The sequence below is a fragment of the Stegodyphus dumicola genome, chromosome 3 (genome assembly GCF_044657685.1).
Source record: "Stegodyphus dumicola isolate Sdum_Otavi_A_Nest chromosome 3, ASM4465768v1".
Taxonomy (NCBI): Eukaryota; Metazoa; Arthropoda; class Arachnida; order Araneae; family Eresidae; genus Stegodyphus; species Stegodyphus dumicola.
The window spans coordinates 36,566,707-36,587,497 of NC_140770.1; the positions used below are offsets into that span (position 1 = coordinate 36,566,707).

At 31.1% G+C, this 20,791-nt stretch overlaps 1 protein-coding gene across 1 annotated transcript in view; it reads right to left on the bottom strand.

Moving 5' to 3' along the window:
• Positions 1-20,791, bottom strand: part of LOC118192736 (cell adhesion molecule Dscam1-like) — a 329,595-nt gene that overhangs the window by 61,840 nt on the left and 246,964 nt on the right. The window contains exons 6-8 of the mRNA XM_085812762.1: positions 20,094-20,263; positions 18,823-18,954; positions 3,573-3,740 (exon numbers count right to left, since the gene is read on the bottom strand). Of these exons, the coding sequence (XP_085668888.1) occupies positions 3,573-3,740; positions 18,823-18,954; positions 20,094-20,263 (470 nt within the window). The remainder of the gene's footprint in view (positions 1-3,572; positions 3,741-18,822; positions 18,955-20,093; positions 20,264-20,791) is intronic.

Below are 20,791 nucleotides of genomic sequence, written 5' to 3' on the forward strand. Positions count from 1 at the left end.
TTTTTCACACTTAGCACTGCACTTGAACTAAAGTTACACCACAGCACATACTAGAAATATGCAACGTGACAGGAAAGATAGTATTTAAATATTAAGTCCAAGCCACTCTTTATCAAAATTAACAAAAAATTCAGAAAAAGTGGGCTTCGATTAGGTAAAACCGCCGAAATTTTCATATGTTCCAGTACTTGTTAAATTCTTGTTACACAAGAACTTTACAGGTATTTAATGTGTAAGAACTTAACAGAAGTATTAAGAAAATATTTACTCAGATATTTTACAATTTTAAGATTCGGCATTAAACATATTTACTATAAAAAGTTAGCAATGAAAGTATTACGAATTTTACTATATCAGCAATATTTAAATTCACGTATTTTATATATATATTCAAGTTTCAAATATAATTAAAGGAAGAGGAACTACTCGTACAGTATTGCAAAAATAACCTTTGCATTATCAACTGGAAATAAGAGATTTATTAATTTAAAGAGAGAGGAAATTAAAATCATGTAAAACATTAATTAATTTATGATAATGTGAGCTGCATTTGATAAATTTGTTAAGGACAATTTGCTAATAATATTTGATTATGTTTGACTAAATAATGTTTAAAAATAGCTTTCCAGGTCTGTCATAAAATGTACCGGATTTAAGCTAAAATGCAATTTTTTTTAAAAAATTCCCTTTAATAGACATAGAATGAAAAGCAATGAGCATTCAGTGTATAGCAGTATTAGCAGAACTATGAAAATAACTGAACAAACCTTTAATGTCATTTCTGAGAATGGTTTGAAATAAATCAATAGGGATTATTAAATGGGATTTTTGGAAAGGAACAGATCAAAGTCGATCAATACCACATATAATTAAACAACAATAAATCTAAGCAGCGAAGCCTTAAAATTAAACAAAATTAAATCTTAGATTTGAGACAGTTTTAGAGAAATACATATTAATGCATAATGTTTTGAAATAAATGAAATTTATGTTTTCTGTGCTTTATTATCACGAATTTCAACTCTTACATTACTTTACACAGTTAAAAAGAACATAGTGAAAAACGAGAGCTGCAAAGTGAAATGCTTTTTGCAGATGGAATATGACCAATATGCTTTTTTGAATAATATTTGAAGAAATTGAAGCTTCCTGGATGCAGAACATTCAGAAATAAAGCTTCCATCCTGATTTGATTTAGGTACATTAATGTAAAAGGAAAATATATCGAAATCAATGAGTTTTTAAAAAGAAAACTGTGAAAGGCGTTCTAGAGCTATCTATAAAAAATCATTAAAAAACATTGAATAGTACAAAACAATTTATCATGACTGTCAAACTCCTTTTAATCATTTACCCTGTTTCAGTGAACTGTTTCATCCATTTACTGAAACGGAACATATTTGTAACAAACGTCGTTTAAATTGCAGTGATAATTTTCAAAACCTAACATTACAACTGAATTACGCTAGGCTAAGAAAATAAAGCTAAGAAAGCTAAGAAAATAAGCATTACGTTCTCTGATAGAAATTAATTCGCCCAAAGTAATGTGTATTGTTGAATAAAACCGCACATAATATAGCTGTAGAAAATCACAAGCGTTGCATAAAATAATCAACTCTCTAAAAAAACTAAAAATATTTCATAATCTGCAGTAAAAAGTTTACACTTTTCTTTTCATGGAATAAAAAATTTCTCTAAAACATTTTAAAATAAGTGAATAATAGTTAACTCTAGAAATTAACCCATTAAAAATTTAAACCTGAAGGAAATAAAAAAAATATTAGTATAAAGAAATTTAACTTACAGAAAATTTAAAATGTTCTCAGAGGATATATGCTCTTTAAAATAGTAATTTTCTCTAAAGATAGAGGGCGCTACGAACATTAAGCGAAATCGAGATCTTTGGCAGCATGTACCAGGACTTCCATGTACTGTTGCGACAAATTATCAAGCGTACGTACTTTGAAATTTTGTGAAACTATCTGTATAATAGCTCATAATAAGACTTAGTATTTCCAATATTCAGTAACCAAGAGAAATGTAAATAAATACTACTGCAAACAGTAAGAAGCAGTGCTGAAAATTAAAATTATGATTAAATAAATTTTCATACAATACAAACCAATTTTCCCAAACTTTAATGGGAATTGGCCATTTCGGATGACGGTTTAGTCATGATCAGGCTCATTTTCGTGAGAAAAACGAAAGTACTCATGTTTTAAGTACATTATCTTCGATTGCAATGTTTTTTTAAATTTGTATTTTGAATAAACAAACTTTAAAACTCACTTTAATATTTTAATCACGTTAAGGAAGTCACAAGAAACTATCAGTTTCAGTGTTAATTTTTATTGCATTCCTTATTTGTTCCAGTTTTCATTTTCCAGTATTCAGCCTTTATTTTTACTTAAATTATCATTTTTATATTATGAACTTTACGTTATATAATGGAAGCTAAAAGCTAAATTTAAAGAGTACAATAAAGCAGATTTTTTCTTATGAAAATTATGCATTCTTCTTATGATTTCTGATGAAAATTAAGCTTACTTTTGTTTTAAAAAATTACATTTCTGATTAATTCTTGGTAACTATCTACGAAATTTATATAAAATTAATGCGGTTAAAGGCACTTCCTTTTCCCCTTTAAGCAAAACTTAGGAAATCAGATCCACTTTTAACCTTTATGGAACCATGTTAGAATGAATAAAATTTGCACTGAAACAAAAAATTTGAAAATTAAAAGCAATTCAATCAGGAAAAAAAAAAAAAAAAGAAACTGAAAGCTTTAAGAATTTACATCACGCCCATAGGGACGTTTTTCCAACGTTTTGTGTGTTACTTTTTATTATTAAATATCATGTTTTTCGCACTTCCACTTTGGCCACATAAAATTCAATTCAACAGCAATAACGCAAAACAATTTTAAAATTAACTTATCTTTAGAATTTCCAATACAGATTCTCGCGCGCTGGAGATAAAAATAATTTTTTCCCCCGTGCAATATTGCCATTTCTCGCTGGCAATATTGCAGTAATTCCATTTCTCGCGAATTCGTTGAGTTTGTTAATCAAAAATTCCTTAAAGTGTTATAAAATATGAAATCGATAATAAAACAAATTCTAAATTAGGACTTCCAGAGGCCCACATTCGATGAAGATTTACGTTATTCAAAATTTGGTGGCTCTACTTATGGCTGTTTTATCACAGTGCGAAAAACATATATACATTTATGCTGATACTACATTATTTAATTCCTTTAAATATAATACAGAGCTCTAATATTTAGTGGCAACAGTTTGAAGAGTGAATCAAAGCAAAATGCCAAAACGAAATTATTAGCCCTTCTGGGTTAATACAAAATAAGTAAACAAATGAAATTGTAATGCCACTATTTGTCTCCTAAAAACTTTCAAACACCTTGACTATGAAAACGCACGTTACCTTCATCAAGTATACTATTAATTAATAATGATTGGGAAAGATACAATATTTAGAGAATATATTTTATTTTTATTTTCCTAAGTTAAAAATCAGCTAGACTGGTTGTTAACCTTTGCACAGAGGTCACTAACCTTCCTCCTTTGTCTGCACGTGCCTGAGCTGAGATGGTTCGCTGAGACCGACGCCATTCTCTGCAAGTACTTGTACGGAGTACGAAGTTCCAGGGTGTAAACCTTCTAGGTACGTTGATGTTTCGCTGCCACCAAGAACCACTTGGTGCAATTGCTTACCAGCAATTCCTGCATGAAGAAAATAGATAATTAATATCAGACAATAATACTTTTAGCATAAATATATTAATTGTACCATTTTTTTAACTGTTTAGACCATTCGGAAATAAAGAACTGTTAACAACAGCAAGTTTTAGAAAATCAGTTTTTAGAAAGGATAATTACTATGATACTATTAAAAATATTTATTTTAATTTCATTCGGTAGTTAACTTTTACGAGAAATAAATTTGCGTCAATGTAGGTATTTTTAAAGAAGTTTGAATATTAATAATTGCGATTGCCATAGCAACCAGTTTTAATTCTAAGCTTGTATTTCAGTGTGTTTTTTATACCCTTCTGTACAAGCTTCTGTTCTTTTTCTGTACAAGCTTCCGTAGTGCATCTGTGGAAATGTTAATCTTACATTCAAAATGAAATATTTTCTGTTCGAAAGGAAACTGCAGAACAAGCTGAAGGGAAGTCTTGATAAATTCAATATTTTAAAGCGTAATTATTGACTAAAATTTTATTTGGGAAATTCTTTTACTTAAACATTTTCAGAATAAAGTAAGTCTTAAGCTAAATATTCTAGTTTTTAACAATACAATCATATACTAAAAATTTATAAATGTGTAGGAAATATAATGTTTTTATGTCATGCTTTAATATTCTTAATTGTTGCAAGATTTGCAATTATTACAAATGTAAGTAATAAAAGTAAACGAAGAGTTAGTTTTTTCATTTTCCAAAAGATTTTATTTTAAATTGCTCCATTTCAGAATTTAATTGCAAGAAGCATTATTGTTTTATTTACAACATGGTTTTAATTTATTTTCTCTTTTTGTAAATGAAGTTTTAAAATTTTGGAATTAAGGCATAAGAATAATGTTTGAATTAGTACTGGTTTTAAATTGATTTTGTTACAGTGTATAAAAATTTTAATTTACATAATTTGAATTTATTTTTAATTTTGCTAATGTTAAAATTATATATTTTATATAAATAATATCTTCTATTATAAAATTATATATTCTATATTAAAATTTGATGTGAATGAATAAAAGAAAAAATGCAGTGTACTTTCATGTAATAGTATGTTCTTTAAAAACTGTTCCTTTATCAAGCAATGAATTTGCTTGGCTAAATTTTGTAAATGTTTGTCGAACGTAAAGTAGCAAAACAGCATCTTTAAAACTGCGCATCAATTAATGGTGATATTAAGAAGTTAATTATCTTATTCTTTGTGAAATAAAAAGCTAATAAAAAATTTTAATGTCTGGATGTGTACAGGAAAGCCAATACAAGAATCGCAGTTTAATTAACACGGAAAAGTGCAAATTGCGGGTTAGATGTTTTCAGAAATGGCTTTGCTAGCTTTAAATTGTTATAAACAATAGCCATAAATACTTCGATGCTATAATTTCTAAATTTTTAATTTGAGAAAGATAAAGTTACTCATCACTGAAAACTGAATGAAGCTATGTTTACTCGTTAGTACTTCATTCATGAAACTTTCAAAAGAATTTAATTAATCACCAGTACCTTTATTTTAAAAGCTTGCAAAACATTTGTAGAATGTTTTAATGCAAGAAGTATACATTCAATACGGAACCTAAGTTTAAATCTGTGATCTAACTGATTTCATTACAATTGACTAAAATGTTTCTTTTTAATCTTCATATTTCGCACAGAACGAGTATTACGAGTAAAAGCTTCTGAAAATAGGATAAGACTTTATACTCAAACGCAATTTTGTGTTTTGTTTCTAGTGCATATGTTGACTATCTTATTATCCAAATTTGTACAATCAACTTATTACATCAATAAAGTAACTGGAAGTCCATCAATAGAATTGACACGAAGAGCTGCAAAGACATAAACGAGAATAGTAACTGTCCTAAAAATTTAATCATTTAACAAATTATTTAGTTACTATTTCGAGACGAACTAACTCCAACTATCTTCTCTGTATTTATAAAAGATTAATTAAATACAAAGTTCCGATTTATAATCACATAAATATATACACCACTCTACTTTGATTGGAGATTCACTTATCCATATATATGACAGAACTATACTGAATTTTAGGCTGGTAGTAAAATAATGTAAAAGCGGCATGGATCTCCAACTATTCAAAATTTACCTACTTTAAAATGACTGTGTATAATAAATTTAAAAGCTTCATATATACAGAATGTTGAAAGATTAATATATTGTTTCGTGCGTACGGGTTCGCAATGGATTGAATGCAAACAGAACCAACGATAGCTTGATAAAATTTATTTTCCCAAAAGAACAATTTCTATTTCTAGAACTTCTACAAAAGTACTCACACAGCTCTTCTCAGTATGACAGAGCACAATCAGTAGCTTCTACCTCATACTGCTAAGAATATTAAACACAACGCAATATAAACGCACCTAAAGAGTTATCAATGTTAAAGAACGGAGATTCCTTAAGGGGACTCATATACCTTAAAACCCTTAAGATCTTTGAATATGTGACTGTTGCAAGAATTGGGATATTTTATTCATTTTAAAAGCAATTACATCCAACATTTTGCAGCTGACTACATAATATAGCTGCTTTGGGAACTATTAACCAGAAAGTTTGTGTTACCACAAATATTTTTACAATTTAATCTGCTTTGTGACAAAATGCTTTATATAATGCTATATATGAATGCCATATATATATATATTCCGGCATTCTATAGAATGCCTAGGCATTGTATATAATACCCAAAACCTGTCGGCAATGTATGAAACGATTCCTATTTAACACATATCCCAGGCATTCTATAGAATGCCACGTGGCAAACGGGCAAATTATGAAATACATTTCCGGAAGAACCGAAACTACTTACCAGAAGTTAGTTAATGATGTAAACACGCCAAAATGACTTCTAAAAAACCACGGGAATACTGTCTGCTGATTTGCTAGGATGTGATTTTTGTGGAAAATAAAAGTACATTCATGTATCCTGTTAAAGAAAGCATCAGTACTATACAGTATTACGTCACGGACGTCGAATTATTTCCCGTACTTCATGAAAACTCATTTGAGTACTGCATACGAACGACGTGACAGGTGTTGAAAGAACTTTCAACCAAATACAAAAACGTTACAAGATATTGAACTGTACAACCACCTTTGTGCCCTGCCAGGAAAAATGAAAAAGGTATTAAAAAGGGCATGGCAGTGAAACTTATGATTGTTTCTGATTTTAATTTCCGTTGTCAGGTAGATCTTACTGATTCTCAGTCTCAGATAGAAAGTACAAATTTAATATGTTGTATAATCCCACTATTTTTTATATATATTTCGGATAACAGTTTTTTAATGGCAATCTTTTATTAATTTTTCACAATAACATTTATATTTTTGAGGAATGAACGTCTTTTATATAATAGCTTTATCATAACCTTTTTTTTCATACTTTGTCTAAAGAGCATTTGTTATTCTATAGAATGTCTAGTTATTATATATAATGCCTAGGGAAAGTATGTAATAATTTTTCTGTTTCATACTTTGCCTAAAATCGTCCGGCATTATATACAATGCCTAGGCATTCTATAGAATGCCGCAGTTTCATACTTTGCTAGTAACATATAGTCGCGCTTTCGGGACATGAAAAACGCAATTTGAATTTCGTCAATTCGTCCAGTAGAATAGGAGATATAGAACTGTCCCATTTATTATTATTATTATTATTATTATTATTTTGCTCAAGTGTACATATTATAGCATCCTAAGAAAAGCTAAAAGTACATACTACATACTATTATTTTTCAATGACAATTGTAGTTTTCAAAACCGTACAAGTGCTTTAACTAATTGACATAAGTTGTCAAGTATAAATGCTTTCTCATTTATACGTTTCCATGGTAAATAATTCTGCTTCTAACGATTCAATTCACCAGTTAACAGAAAACTGTAGACTGAACCCCGATTTAAAAGAAATGTTCCTCAAAAAACTTCGTAGTCACAAAATGAAGTTAGTAAGAGGAAACTGGCCTTTTCCAATTTACCCCGAAGCTCCGAACTAAGTTTCCCATTGAAAAATAAATCATCAACCACGCAAAAGAAAGCAAAATAAAAGGTATTGAACCAGGTTGTATTCGCTTCGAATTAAGCGTATTTGGCAAACGACAACAATATCTGGACAGTGCAAGCTGCTGAAATTTAAAATGCATTTTCAGCATTTGTGGGGATTAGATTTTCTGTTTCTTCAGTTTGAGAATTAATAAATATTTCCCATTTAGCCCTAGGAAATCTTCGGGTCTTTTTATTTGCTTTGAATGTCTTAATCTTTTAGGGAAATGTTTGTTTAGGATAAGTAAAATATTTCATTTCAGTAAATAAATGTATTTTTATAATTTACCCGTTTTTTGCTTTTTCAATACATGCTACTTCTTGTTTGACGTCTAGATATGGAAATTCTTGCAAAAAAAGTCTGAAGGCCTTTTAGATTTTATATTACTCCCAAAGGGCTTTTAACGATTAGCGTGTTTTATTTATTTATTAAATATCATGTTCTTCGCACTTAAACCCCATAAAATTCAATTCAACAGCACTATCACAAAATATTTAAAAAAATCATATTTTTGAATTTCCGACAGACAGTCTCGCGCGCTGGAGACTTTCCGTACAGTTTTGCCACTGCTCGCTTTGAAATCGTTGAGATTGTTAATCAAAAATTCGTTAAAGTTTTACAAAACATGAAATAGATAATAAAACAAATTCGAAATTCAAAATTCGGGCTAACGAAAACTTGCATCTCTCAGCTTCTTAAGAAGAGTCTTCGAAGTAACAACGATGCCAGAATCTATTTGAAACTTGTGAAGGATTATCATCACGTGCACTTCTTTGCTTCAGTATCATCTTTAGGGTTCGACGATTGCGACCATTAAATTTATATAACCTCATTTGGACATTGTCATCCTGCCTTTTAATATCTCAGACTTTTACATCTTACAACAGTATTATAGTTGATTTAGACACTCGTATCAGATCCGATATTGCGAGAAACTATTTGTTGCGTCGATGGTACCCACGCACGTTCAGAATCACTCAGCTTACCACTTAATTATTGTTTGTCTAAAGAAAGTTCTGAACTTTTATTTCCTGTGGCAGTTTTTAAAATCAATATTTCATACCTTTCTCAGAGCCTTAGCCTTATTAAACAGTTATTAAAGCACATTAATTAAAACAGCTAAATAGTTGTAATGCGTATAAATATGAATTAGTTTTCTATTATGCAGTTATTGATGAAGGTAAAAAATCTTTACTCGTATTAACGAAGAATCAGGTTTTGATGAAAAAATATCAGTTTGTGAAATTTCGTCATCAGCTTTGAAATTATTTCATCGATTTGCATATATGCGTGCTCATGCAAATATAATTATCGTAATCCTAAACTGTAGTAAAATTTTGAATTTACGAAAGGAAATTAAAGTAACTTGAAATTAATCTTTTATGCTAGGATTTCAGGATTCAACTAGCCCGCTATGTAGGAAAGGCATTTAACAGATCTGATAAATTTGTTAATTAAAATTAATTTGAAGGAAAAAACAATATATTTTTGTTCGCTAATGATTGCAATTGAAGTTAAAGATCATTTCTCGCATCATAAAAATAAGTACACACATTGTTTATAATGAGCACAGTAGCAGAGACACCGCGGTAATGAGCAAAGTATGCCATAATGATCTTAATTTCTTAGCCTCCGCACGCAAATTTAATTCATTAGGGATACAGTAAAGGGTTATAAAGAGACACTTTTCTTAGTCCTTTGACGCTCGTTATACACTGAATTAAAGATATTTAATTTCACTTACTTATCTGTATTATTTTTCCCGACCCATTTGCAAGAAGTGCTAGCTCTGTTTGATTAAATTTGAACATTTGTTTTTAGAGAAATTAACTTTGCATAATGTGTAATTCTCCCACACGTGATGGTAATAAAGTCATAACCTTGATTAATAAAATAAGCAGTTGTCGCAAATAATTTAAACTGTATTGTTGATATACATGGATTTAAAAAAAGAATTGCCAAATTAATATCGCTTGAACGATTGTAGTAGCTCTATGATAAATATATCCTTCAAGATATGAATCAAATAAAGTAGGCTAATTTTCGTACTTAGAGATTTGCACACAGGCCTGGTATGAAAACAAGCATCAATGAGAAACCTATTTCTTACAGTGAATTAGACAAACAAATGTAACTCTTCCTAAGGCAAACATTTCTCTAGACACATAAGCAAAATAGTTTGTAAGGAATTTTCTCCTTCATTGCAGGGTGCCTTCATGGTGTAAATAAATGCAAACCTAAACAAAGTATGAAAAAAAGGTTAGGATAAGGCTATTATATAAAAGACGTTCATTCCTCAAAAATATAAATGTTATTGTGAAAAATTAATAAAAGATTCAAACCTAGGTGATAGTCTGGAAATTCAGAGTTCTATTACGGTAAGGACAATTTTTGAATTTCCTGTTCCGAAGGATTTCTGAAAATTTTCGAAGGAAAATTTCTTGACCGTTAATGTTAAACGTTCACGTAAATGTTTAAAAGCCCCTTAAAGGAAGCGTTAAAATTCGAAACCCATGAAACCTTTTTTTCTATTCTTTTCCCCGTATACAATTGATTTATATCACAAATTTTAATAATTTAATTTTCCCTGTCAAATGTGCATATTACAGCTCTGATATTTTTTTAAAGATATTTTGCTGGTTAGATAAAACACTGCTCGGACTTTTATTTATAGAAAACCATTCTAAAGATTAAAATTCTATACATTTTGGTCATAAAATGACTTAATCAGATTATCACACTTCGAAAACCTGGCGTGTTTGTTTCAATTCTTAAAGAGTTATGGGTTTATGATTATCTATCTAAGAGAAAATTAATAATGCAATATTTTGGAAACACCGTGTGTAGATGTAATATAAATTTTATATTAAAAACCAGAATCTGTGCATAACTGATATTAGCACAACCGTCCTGCATGATATGCGAATTTCCCTATCGAATAACAAACACCTTTTAGAGACATTAGGTATTTTTTGGAAGCAAGAGAAGTGAAAAAATGAGAAAGCGCCTTCGCCGGGAATCGAACCGCGGACCTCTGGAATACGCGCCCACCGTCCAGACCACCACACGACGAAGGCATGTCAAGAAGGCGGGAGAAATACCTTATAACCTAACACCTTGGTCAGATACAAATAACATATGTCTCATATTAACAATGTTTTCTACATGGAATAAATACAAACGAGTTTGAAAATATCTCTTCCTTTAGGCAAATAATTTTAACTGGTCTTTATGATAATTAAGTAATTTATACCTATCCATATATGAAGAATGAATGAAATTAGACGGGATTATTTGATTACAAAAAAGCATATTAGGATGTCCACCTACGAAGGGTGGCTTCGTAGAGGAAATTTGAATGAAACTTTGCCAATTGTACATCAAAAGTAAGAAAAATCACAAAAACCTCATGCAGCTAGCTAATTCAGCCGTCAGGAACAGACTCGGACACCAGGCGTTTCAAGGCGTTTAGCAATCAGGCACTAGTCAGCGCAAATATTTGGGCGGTCTGCAGACACACTTCGAAGATATTCGAAAAATTCGTTGTTAGGCTATCTGTTTACTAGTGTCCAAATATGAATTTGTTATAACATAAAACAGGTAATTTTGTTCTTATAATATTTTATTTCAACAAAAAACAATTAAAAGTGAATTATTATTATTTTTGCAAAACGGTATATAAAACCCATCTTTTCCTTGTCAAACAATAAAATTATATTTCTTTTTTCCTAGACACAGAACCCATTAAGTTAAGTTTTATTCACGTCGAATATAAAAATATCCTACGAGTTTTAGTTTACTTTATGTTGCCTAAAATTAAACAAATAATAGTAATAATTGTGATGATTTTGCATGAAATGCATAACAAACCTCTACTGAGTTAAAATTAAACATTGTGAGTCAATATAAATATCACGAGTTATTCTACATATCAGCTACATCTATGCCAACCGATTTATTTAAATTGCATGTACTTTCCTTTCATGCTATTTAAATAAATTGAGCAATTTAAAAGGCGCAAGCAAACGAGCAAGTTTTATCTTTCTTGAAATAGGAAGAAGAATACACTGTATAAGTCATTAAACATGTTATTTCGGAAAAGAAGACGTGAAAACTGTGCAACGCTTTCGCTGAGGTTCGAACTCCGGACCTTCCGACTGTTAGCCGGATGTGCGTTCTAATTAGACCACGAAGAAATGTGGTAAGTATGAAGAAAATACCTTACAAAGCAATTCGGATAATAAGAGTTCCGAATATTTAGAATCCAAATATTTGTATTTCCTAATATTTTAGCCTTGGATTATTAGGATTCTATTATACTTTTCACATTTGGATAGAAAATTGATCCAGATCAACGGTTCTCAACCGGTGGTACGCAAGGGAAAAATAGGTGGTTAGACCACGAAGAAATGTGGTAAGTATGAAGAAAATACCTTACAAAGCAATTCGGATAATAAGAGTTCCGAATATTTAGAATCCAAATATTTGTATTTCCTAATATTTTAGCCTTGGATTATTAGGATTCTATTATACTTTTCACATTTGGACAGAAAATTGATCCAGATCAACGGTTCTCAACCGGTGGTACGCAAGGGAAAAATAGGTGGTTAGACCACGAAGAAATGTGGTAAGTATGAAGAAAATACCTTACAAAGCAATTCGGATAATAAGAGTTCCGAATATTTAGAATCCAAATATTTGTATTTCCTAATATTTTAACCTTGGATTATTAGGATTCTATTATACTTTTCACATTTGGACAGAAAATTGATCCAGATCAACGGTTCTCAACCGGTGGTACGCAAGGGAAAAATAGGTGGTACGATGCAAAGCATTTTTAACTATTAAATTCAAAAATTAAAACCCCAACATCCTGATTGAGGTTTTTCTCTGACACTAGTAAATTTATGCTGTCTGAGCTTTGTTGTGGTGATAGTAGTATAAGAGTGGTGGTGGTAGTAGTATTTTGTAATAGTGGTACTAAAGGTTTTTAATTTTTGTTCAAATGGTACGCATTAGTCAAAAGGATGAGAACTCACTTGCAGTATTTGCTACATATAACAAATGAGATTAAGACTTTTACAGTTAAAGGTAGTAAGATTTAAAGGTCAACAATGTTTAATATGAGAAAAACATTTCTAACATACGCATTTAATTGTAATTTGACAAACATTTAAATTTTATTGGCTTGAATGAAAGTTACAAAGCCTCAAAATAAGAAACCTATTTTCTTAAATGTGATTAGATGTCTCAAAATAAACTGAATTAAAAGTACTTCTGGACATGCCTGTTATCTTTCTACAGAAATTCATTACATAAAGTTACCAACTTATTTGAGTTTCAACAGCCGATTGTGGTGTTGAACACACATATCCAAATTCGGAAAGAATCTCATAACATTAACACTGTCAACGAACACTGAATCAGTGAAGCACACAGCTAAGATTTCCAGTTCTCTAATTGTTTTTCATTTTCTTTTTCCTTTTATCAGGAAAAAAAAGTTTGTCGAAAAGATTCCTTCTGGAAGCTCCGGAAGTTCAGAAGGCAGTAAAGGAAAGCTCAAGTACGCATCACTGATGCGATCCTTTCGACAAGTAAGAGCACCCCACCGGCATTTCTCCCTTCCTTCTCTCTTAGATATAGGAAGTGTCAGCTCCAGGTATTTGCACATCATCAAATTTCTCCTTTCAGATGCTAATGCTGTTGTGTTAGAGCTTTCGAAGCATTGGCTGGCGCGCGAATTCCATTGAGAGCCGAAGCGGATGCTTGTCGATCTGACAAGATAGAAGGAACCCTTGTGCCCTAATTGTCAACTGCTTTCTAAATCCTCAAAAGATTTTGAACTTAGAGGAGGTAAAATAAAAGAGAAAAGGATAGAGTAAATCCAAAATAGCCTGCAACTTGAAAATGTGTTAATTAAGTAAGCTACTTCAGAATATTGTGACTTTAAAGTTATTAAAATGTATGCCAAAAGAATGTATTAACTAGGGACTAAAAGCTATGACAGAAAAATATGTAATAAGAGAAAAGCAAGAAAAATTATAGCAATTAGGAACAGTTAACGCTTCCTTTTACAGTTATAATTTAATTATTTGCATAGCTTACGGCGAATCTGATGGATTATCTTCGTTCACATACGCATTCAGTAATTCACGGTTACAGCCGAAAACATCGCGGCAAAAACATCGCAGACGAAAACGTCGCGGAGAAAACAACGCAAGGCGAAAACGTCGTGCTACAAAACATCGTGGGAGAAAACATCGCAAAGAGAAAGCATCGCAGTTCTAAAACATCGTGGTACAAAACATCGTCGTCGAAAATAAAGTGGTTCAAAAACTTCACAGTTTAAAAACATCGTCGTCGAAAATATCGTGGTAAAAAATAAAGTATCTACAAATTATCGCATGACGATAACATCGCAAACATGCTTTTTTCAGGCTTTAATAACTATACATAGATATTCCCGTAATAATTTGTGAGCACCAGATGGAAAGAAGGATAATTTTTACTTTCATATTTTTTATTAATCAATAAATTTTTGCTGAGAAAATAAAAAAGAAACTTAAGCATAGAAAATTAATACAACTTATAGCACTTAATAGAATTTTAAACCGACATAGTTAACTAACAAAGGCCATTAATAAATCATTTTTTGTAAAGTTTTCACTGGTAAATTTTTATGAAAAGTATAATCTATAAGTTGCATTTAGTTTTCTATGCTTAAGTTTCCTTCTTACTTTTTCAGCAAAAATTTATTAGTTAATAAAAAAATGTGAAAGTAAAAATTATCCTTCTTTACATCTTGCGCTCACAAATCATTATGGGAATATCCATTTACAATTATTAAAACCTGAAAAAAGCATATCTGCGATGTTATCGTCATGCGATGATTTGTAGATACTTTATTTTTTACCACGATATTTTCGACGACGATGTTTTTAAACTGCTTTATTTTCGACGACGATATTTTGTACCGCGATGTTTTAGAACTGCGATGTTTTCTCTTTGCGATGTTTTCTCTCACGATGTTTTGTAGCACGACGTTTTCGCCTTGCGTTGTTTTCTCCGCGACGTTTTCGTCCGCGATGTTTTTGCTGCGATGTTATCGGCGGACACCGTAATTCACACATACACACACGCTCGTTCACTCAGATGTATATGTTACCGTAAAATTCCGAAATTGGAGAATGTCGACTTTCACCGGAGAATATCAACATTCACCAAATACGTCGGTGAAAGACCGAATATTTTACTACGTTCTTGTATATTCGGACCCTCACCGATGTATGTCGACAATCCAGATATGCTCTGGTGAAAGTCGAAAAGAGAGGTCATAAAGTGCCATAATAGTTTAAGTTGTTGCAATAAATAAGATTTGAATCACATAATTTAGTAAGTTTTTTTATTACTGTTATTTTATTTTCTCATTTAGAACGTACTGTATAATTAAGTGCGTTTATTCGCGACTGAATGACGGAGAAGAAAATTTAATATTGTTATATATTTAACATTCACCATTAGTATATGGTGAATGTCGACATTGACCGGTGTAAGTCAGAAATAAGAGTATTTGGAAAATATTTCGGACATACACCAAGAGACTATGTGAATGTTGATATTCACCGGTGAAAGTCGACATTTTCCAGATTTCGGTGTTTCACCGTAACATATACATATATGAGGTGAATAGCAAAGTTTGTCTCTGTCTAAATAATTGATGAATTAGCTGCAGCTTTAAATATAATGTCTGATTACAATGAAACGATAGTGACCTACAAAATAAGACCCGTTTACACATCCTTACAGATGAAAACCATAATTAGCAGTTGAATCTAAAGAATTATAAGTGCTACGAAACGAAATCAGTTGTAAATTTGTAAAGCATTATTGATTTAGTTTGAATAGATATATTGAGAATACTGATACGATAAATAATTGAAAATACGGTAAATAATCTGAAACCAATGTACGATATTTTGTTGCAACATCTGAAGAGTGAAGATGCATACATGAGCCCAAAAAGAACATAACAGATAAGCAGCATGCATTGTGCCATTACAGCTTGATGACAACTAATGAAACCACCATTGCTTCAAGGATTCTTCACAAAATTCACATTGCGTCAGAAAATGGTTCACATTATTTCAAGTTTATTTCGAGTATGCTCAAAGAAGTTATCTTTGGGCACAGTACATACTTGTATTCGATAAAATAGCTCTGAATACACATTCAGCAGACGGAAATGGTTATATCACTCCAGCTATCACTGATATTCTCAGATGTTGCAGACTCAGGAGATCAGCATATGATGTCGTACATAGTACTTGATCTTTTAGGTAAACAGACTGAAAAAAAGCCACTGGAGATTGCAATGATCGTGGAGGCCATTCAACAGTGCTACCATAGCCAATAACCTGTTCTTCTAACTCAACTTCCAGAAAGCATGAGTTGCCGTATTTGGTCCTCTGGGGTACCGTCATGTTGAAACCCCAAGGAAAATAATGTGGAAGGATGAATATCATCTAAACGTTTTGGTAAAGTTTTTGTGAAAACATGGAAGTATCTCTATCCAGTCCTCGTAGTCTACAAATCCCACTAAGCCGTTCTTACAAATACCACATTAGGCGTTAAAGGAGCAGCTCATTTGATATCTGGTTACGTGTCCTTGTGAATAACTGTCCACACTCCAATAATAATTGTTATGTAGGTTTAGCGGTTTGTCTCATTGGAATACCACCTTTTCCGACCACAGAAGATTGGAAAAAAATCCGAGTCATTCTCGACTTTGTTGGCATTTTTTCGAATGTTTCCTTTTACTCGAATTTTCCTTTTGAATATTTTAATTATTACTTTTAGAATACTCCTAGTTGCAGCCACACAGCCATACTATAATCTTTTTCTCTACGCCTTTCTTTTTTCCTTTGTCATTTTTCCTTTTCGCCTTTCTGAAGTATAATACCAAGATGCTGATTTCACGGCTAACGCCTTAAAAGGTAACATTAAAACAGTTCACAGAATTCAAATCATAAAATTAGATTATAATAATAAGGCTTATAATATCATCTGAACTGTATTAATTCAAGCTTAAAATTCACAATTTTAAGCGTAAAAAATTAGCATTTTATCTGCATTCCAAAATAAAGTTTTAAAACTTAGGATTCCATTTTAAATTACTTTACAAATCGTTGCCATCAACAGATTAGAAATAAAGAATAAATAAATTAAACATATTGTTATTTTACGATGTTTTCTGATACTGAATGAGTATTACTGTTTGTTAACATTTTGTATAAATTTTGTGATTAAACATGTCTGAAGAGAAAAAAATTAAATAAAAATTTCAAGCCTTTTTTACAACTCCAAGCAGTAACAGGTTTTACAGGTGAAGATATCTGGAGCAAATCATTCGGTTACTTTCATTAATTTACATTGCATATATAAATAGTATAGAGACTACAAAAATAAGCACGGCACACCCCCTCGCCTTTTCTAACATAAGAGGTTTCTATATTATTCTCTAGAAATACACTAGATTATTTTCTGTAAATGCCTTACAGGGGATTTTAGCTCTTTACATCTCATTAGGTGTTTTACAGACTTTCAAAATTTTGTTACATTTCTTCTGTATTAGATTTCTTCCAATTTCATTTCCTTGCCTTCTGAATAAATAATTAAAGTGATAAGTCATTTAAATGCCAGTTTTATGTTTACTCTGAAGAAGTCACTTTTATATAAGCACAAAATAATCTGTTTGCTTTTATATACGCACAATAAAAGTATATTCATTAATTGTAAAGTAAAATTCTATTATGTATTACATAAAGACATTAATGCTAATAATTGCATTCATTTTATGTTTTCACTTTCAGTGCAATAACAGAGTAAACAACTATCCATCAATACACAAGTTGTGTAAGACTAGTTCTTTTCGCTATCATAAAATATACTTAGACTTACTTAAGAGTGAATCCTTTCGAGTTCTCGCACAGAATTGAAGATAAACAGAACCAGGAGAAGTGTGTAAAATACCCTTTTATTGAACACAATATAATTTACAGACTGCAAAAACTTAAGTGCTTATAAACGCCAACCACTTGCGATGAGAACATAAAAGATACGTAATACTAAATTTAAAGATACGAGTAGTACAATTCAATTTAGTCTAACAGGATAACTTAGACCTACGCCGGCAGGATAATAATTCGTCAGCAAGAATGCGCAGCCGATATTTAAGGTTAACGGCTGGAAAAAAATAGCAACGTTGGCTTACAATAGCGAAATCACGCTTTGGCTAAACTTTTCTCTTCAACAGTTTAAATACATTCTCGTTCAACCTAATTAATTTATTAATTAGGAAAACGCGAGAGAAATCGGAAGGGATAGAACAGGCTAGCAAAATAAAGTAACTATTATATAAGATAATGGAACTCACAGCTGTAGAAGTTGCACAAGGATATATTCTTATTTTTTACCTAAATATTTCCCTCAGTCTTTAAAGAAATCCTTATTAATTGCAAATTTATGAATTAAAATCTGTTGAAAGAAAAGTGTAAATTTAGAGAAGACGCCTTTGAATTGTCTGGGCAAGTATTTACAATATCCAAAAGGCATCCTTGTATAAAAGTTTGATTTTAATCAATATTAAACACGCACAGTGGTAAAGAATAATGAAATTTTAATTTTAAATCTGATGATCGCGAATAGTTTGAGAATATATCCAGATATAGTCTAAAAGAAGAAGATTATTTCCCTAAAACCTTCTGAGAACTTTCTCTGAAAGCTAGATTTATTTCTTTAGTAGCATCTGGAAATTTTCTCTCACGTGTGACGAACATACATTAATACCGTTGACTTTTAGCGCGGATGAACTTCATGTGCAATCCACATCAAGTTTGGTCTCTTCCGTTATCAGAAAGAACAACATGAAAGTATGTCTTTCAATATCCCGATCCCAAAAGCAAAAGAACTATGGATGGAAAGACACAGGAAAATGGAAAAACATCATAGTTACCTCCATTCTTCCAGTACCGGACGTGATATTTCAGGACAGGACTGTTTCTGGGCAGAGGGGGCTGCCAGGAGACACGGGTGGAACGGCTCGTGATTTCCGTGATCCTCACTCCCCTCGGCGATGAGGACGGCTCTAGAGCGAAAAATAGAAAGGAATCTTATTATTGGATAGGAGGGAGGAAGAATGTCGTGTTTACCCGGATGGATAAAGCATCGTCTCTTGTCCACTCGTCTGTTTGCTGTCACGCGAAGAATGGGAATCGAAATGGAATGACTGATAAAGATATTGCCAGAAATGTTGGGAACGATTTATCGAAAAGGCGGGAATTGAGGGAAGAAATTTTTCCACCTCTTTCAAAATGTCTTACAGTATTATTTGTTTTGATGGGTTGTTTTTTATTATTTACGTCAGTTTAGTTGAAAAATGTTTCATTGCATGTGAAGATGTTCAAACGTCAATCTATTTCCCTGGATTTATAAAAGTCAATTTATTTCCCTGTATTCCCAATTTATTTTTCTAATATATATCTTTTTCAATATATTTAATCTTATGACACAGCGGACGAATTCCTTTACAAGGTAATTCTGCTGTTCACAACATTCACGTCTAACATAATCTTGCACACTGGAAATTTGAAAATAAAAGTTTCTCATCCTACGTTTTAATCTGCTTGTTTGACTTCTACTGATTTCTGGCGTTTTTCGCAAATTCCTACAAACAGAATTTAAAGATAAAAACGATGTCGCCAGAATAATTTAGAACGAGCCAGACAACTCAGGAAAGATGACGTTTTCCAAATATTAAGAAAAGTTTGAAAACATGCGTTAAGATTAACAGTTATTAAATTTCAAACTTTGAATAAATGCCATAAAATGATTTTCATTCAAAGCCTTATTTTTGAGGTCGTTTCCTCATTATTTTAGCATTTAAAAAAATTTTGTTATTTCAAAGGGTTCGTTAGTTTTATTATTTTAAGAGGTATGAATATATAACCTTTCAAAAGAAAAAAAAAACTGCTTACTGAACTAAAACTAAAATTAATTTAAACTAAAATTAATGAAATTTAAACTAAAATTAATTTACATTCTGATGAAGACAGACGGAAGAAATAAACCGTACAGAAAAGAATTAAGATAAAAATAGCGTGTTAGCTAGAGTGTTATATAACTTTTGCTAATGTTACTATAGCAAAACCGAAGCAAAACTTACAAGAATATGTTTTAATTAAATTAATTGATTTTGAAATATAATTAATGTCAAAGAATGATCACCTAAAACATCCAGAGTGATCTCAGCTCTGTGCTCCCCATAGTCATTTCTTGCGACGCAGTAGTACGTTCCCCCGTCAGCTTGTTGACTATCCCTCACCAAGAGTTCAAATGTGTACTGTTCTTGCTTCGAATATGCCGAAGTACCACTACGTCTTTGATTTCCTTCGAATCTGAAGATATAAAAAAATACATTGTTCTAACATTATGCTTCCGTGTTAGACAAATATGTTGTATAGTATACAATAGTATGCAACTTTTATGACTTGAGTATAGTATGTATAATAGTACTTTTATGACTATTATATATGAATATGACAGCACAAGACAAAAATTTGAAAAAAAAAATGGCATTTGGAAGGAGTTTTATTTTATTAAAACGATACTTTAATTATTTATAAAAATATGTTTATATTATTTAAAGAAACGTATTAACACTATCTATAAAAGCTATTTGCTGACTTATTTCATCTGCTAACTTTATTCTGAGTAAAAATAAATATATTAAACTGATAAAATAAAACTAAATGCTTCAATTTCATAAATAAAGTAAAGTATTTGTCACAAGCAAACAACCAGAAGTTTAAAATGCATTATATTCTACTTAGAATTTGCATTAAATATTACGTAGTTAAAATTAAATACAATTTGAATTCCTATAAAAGTGTGCCTTGAATCTGGACGTGTAAAGAATCACACAT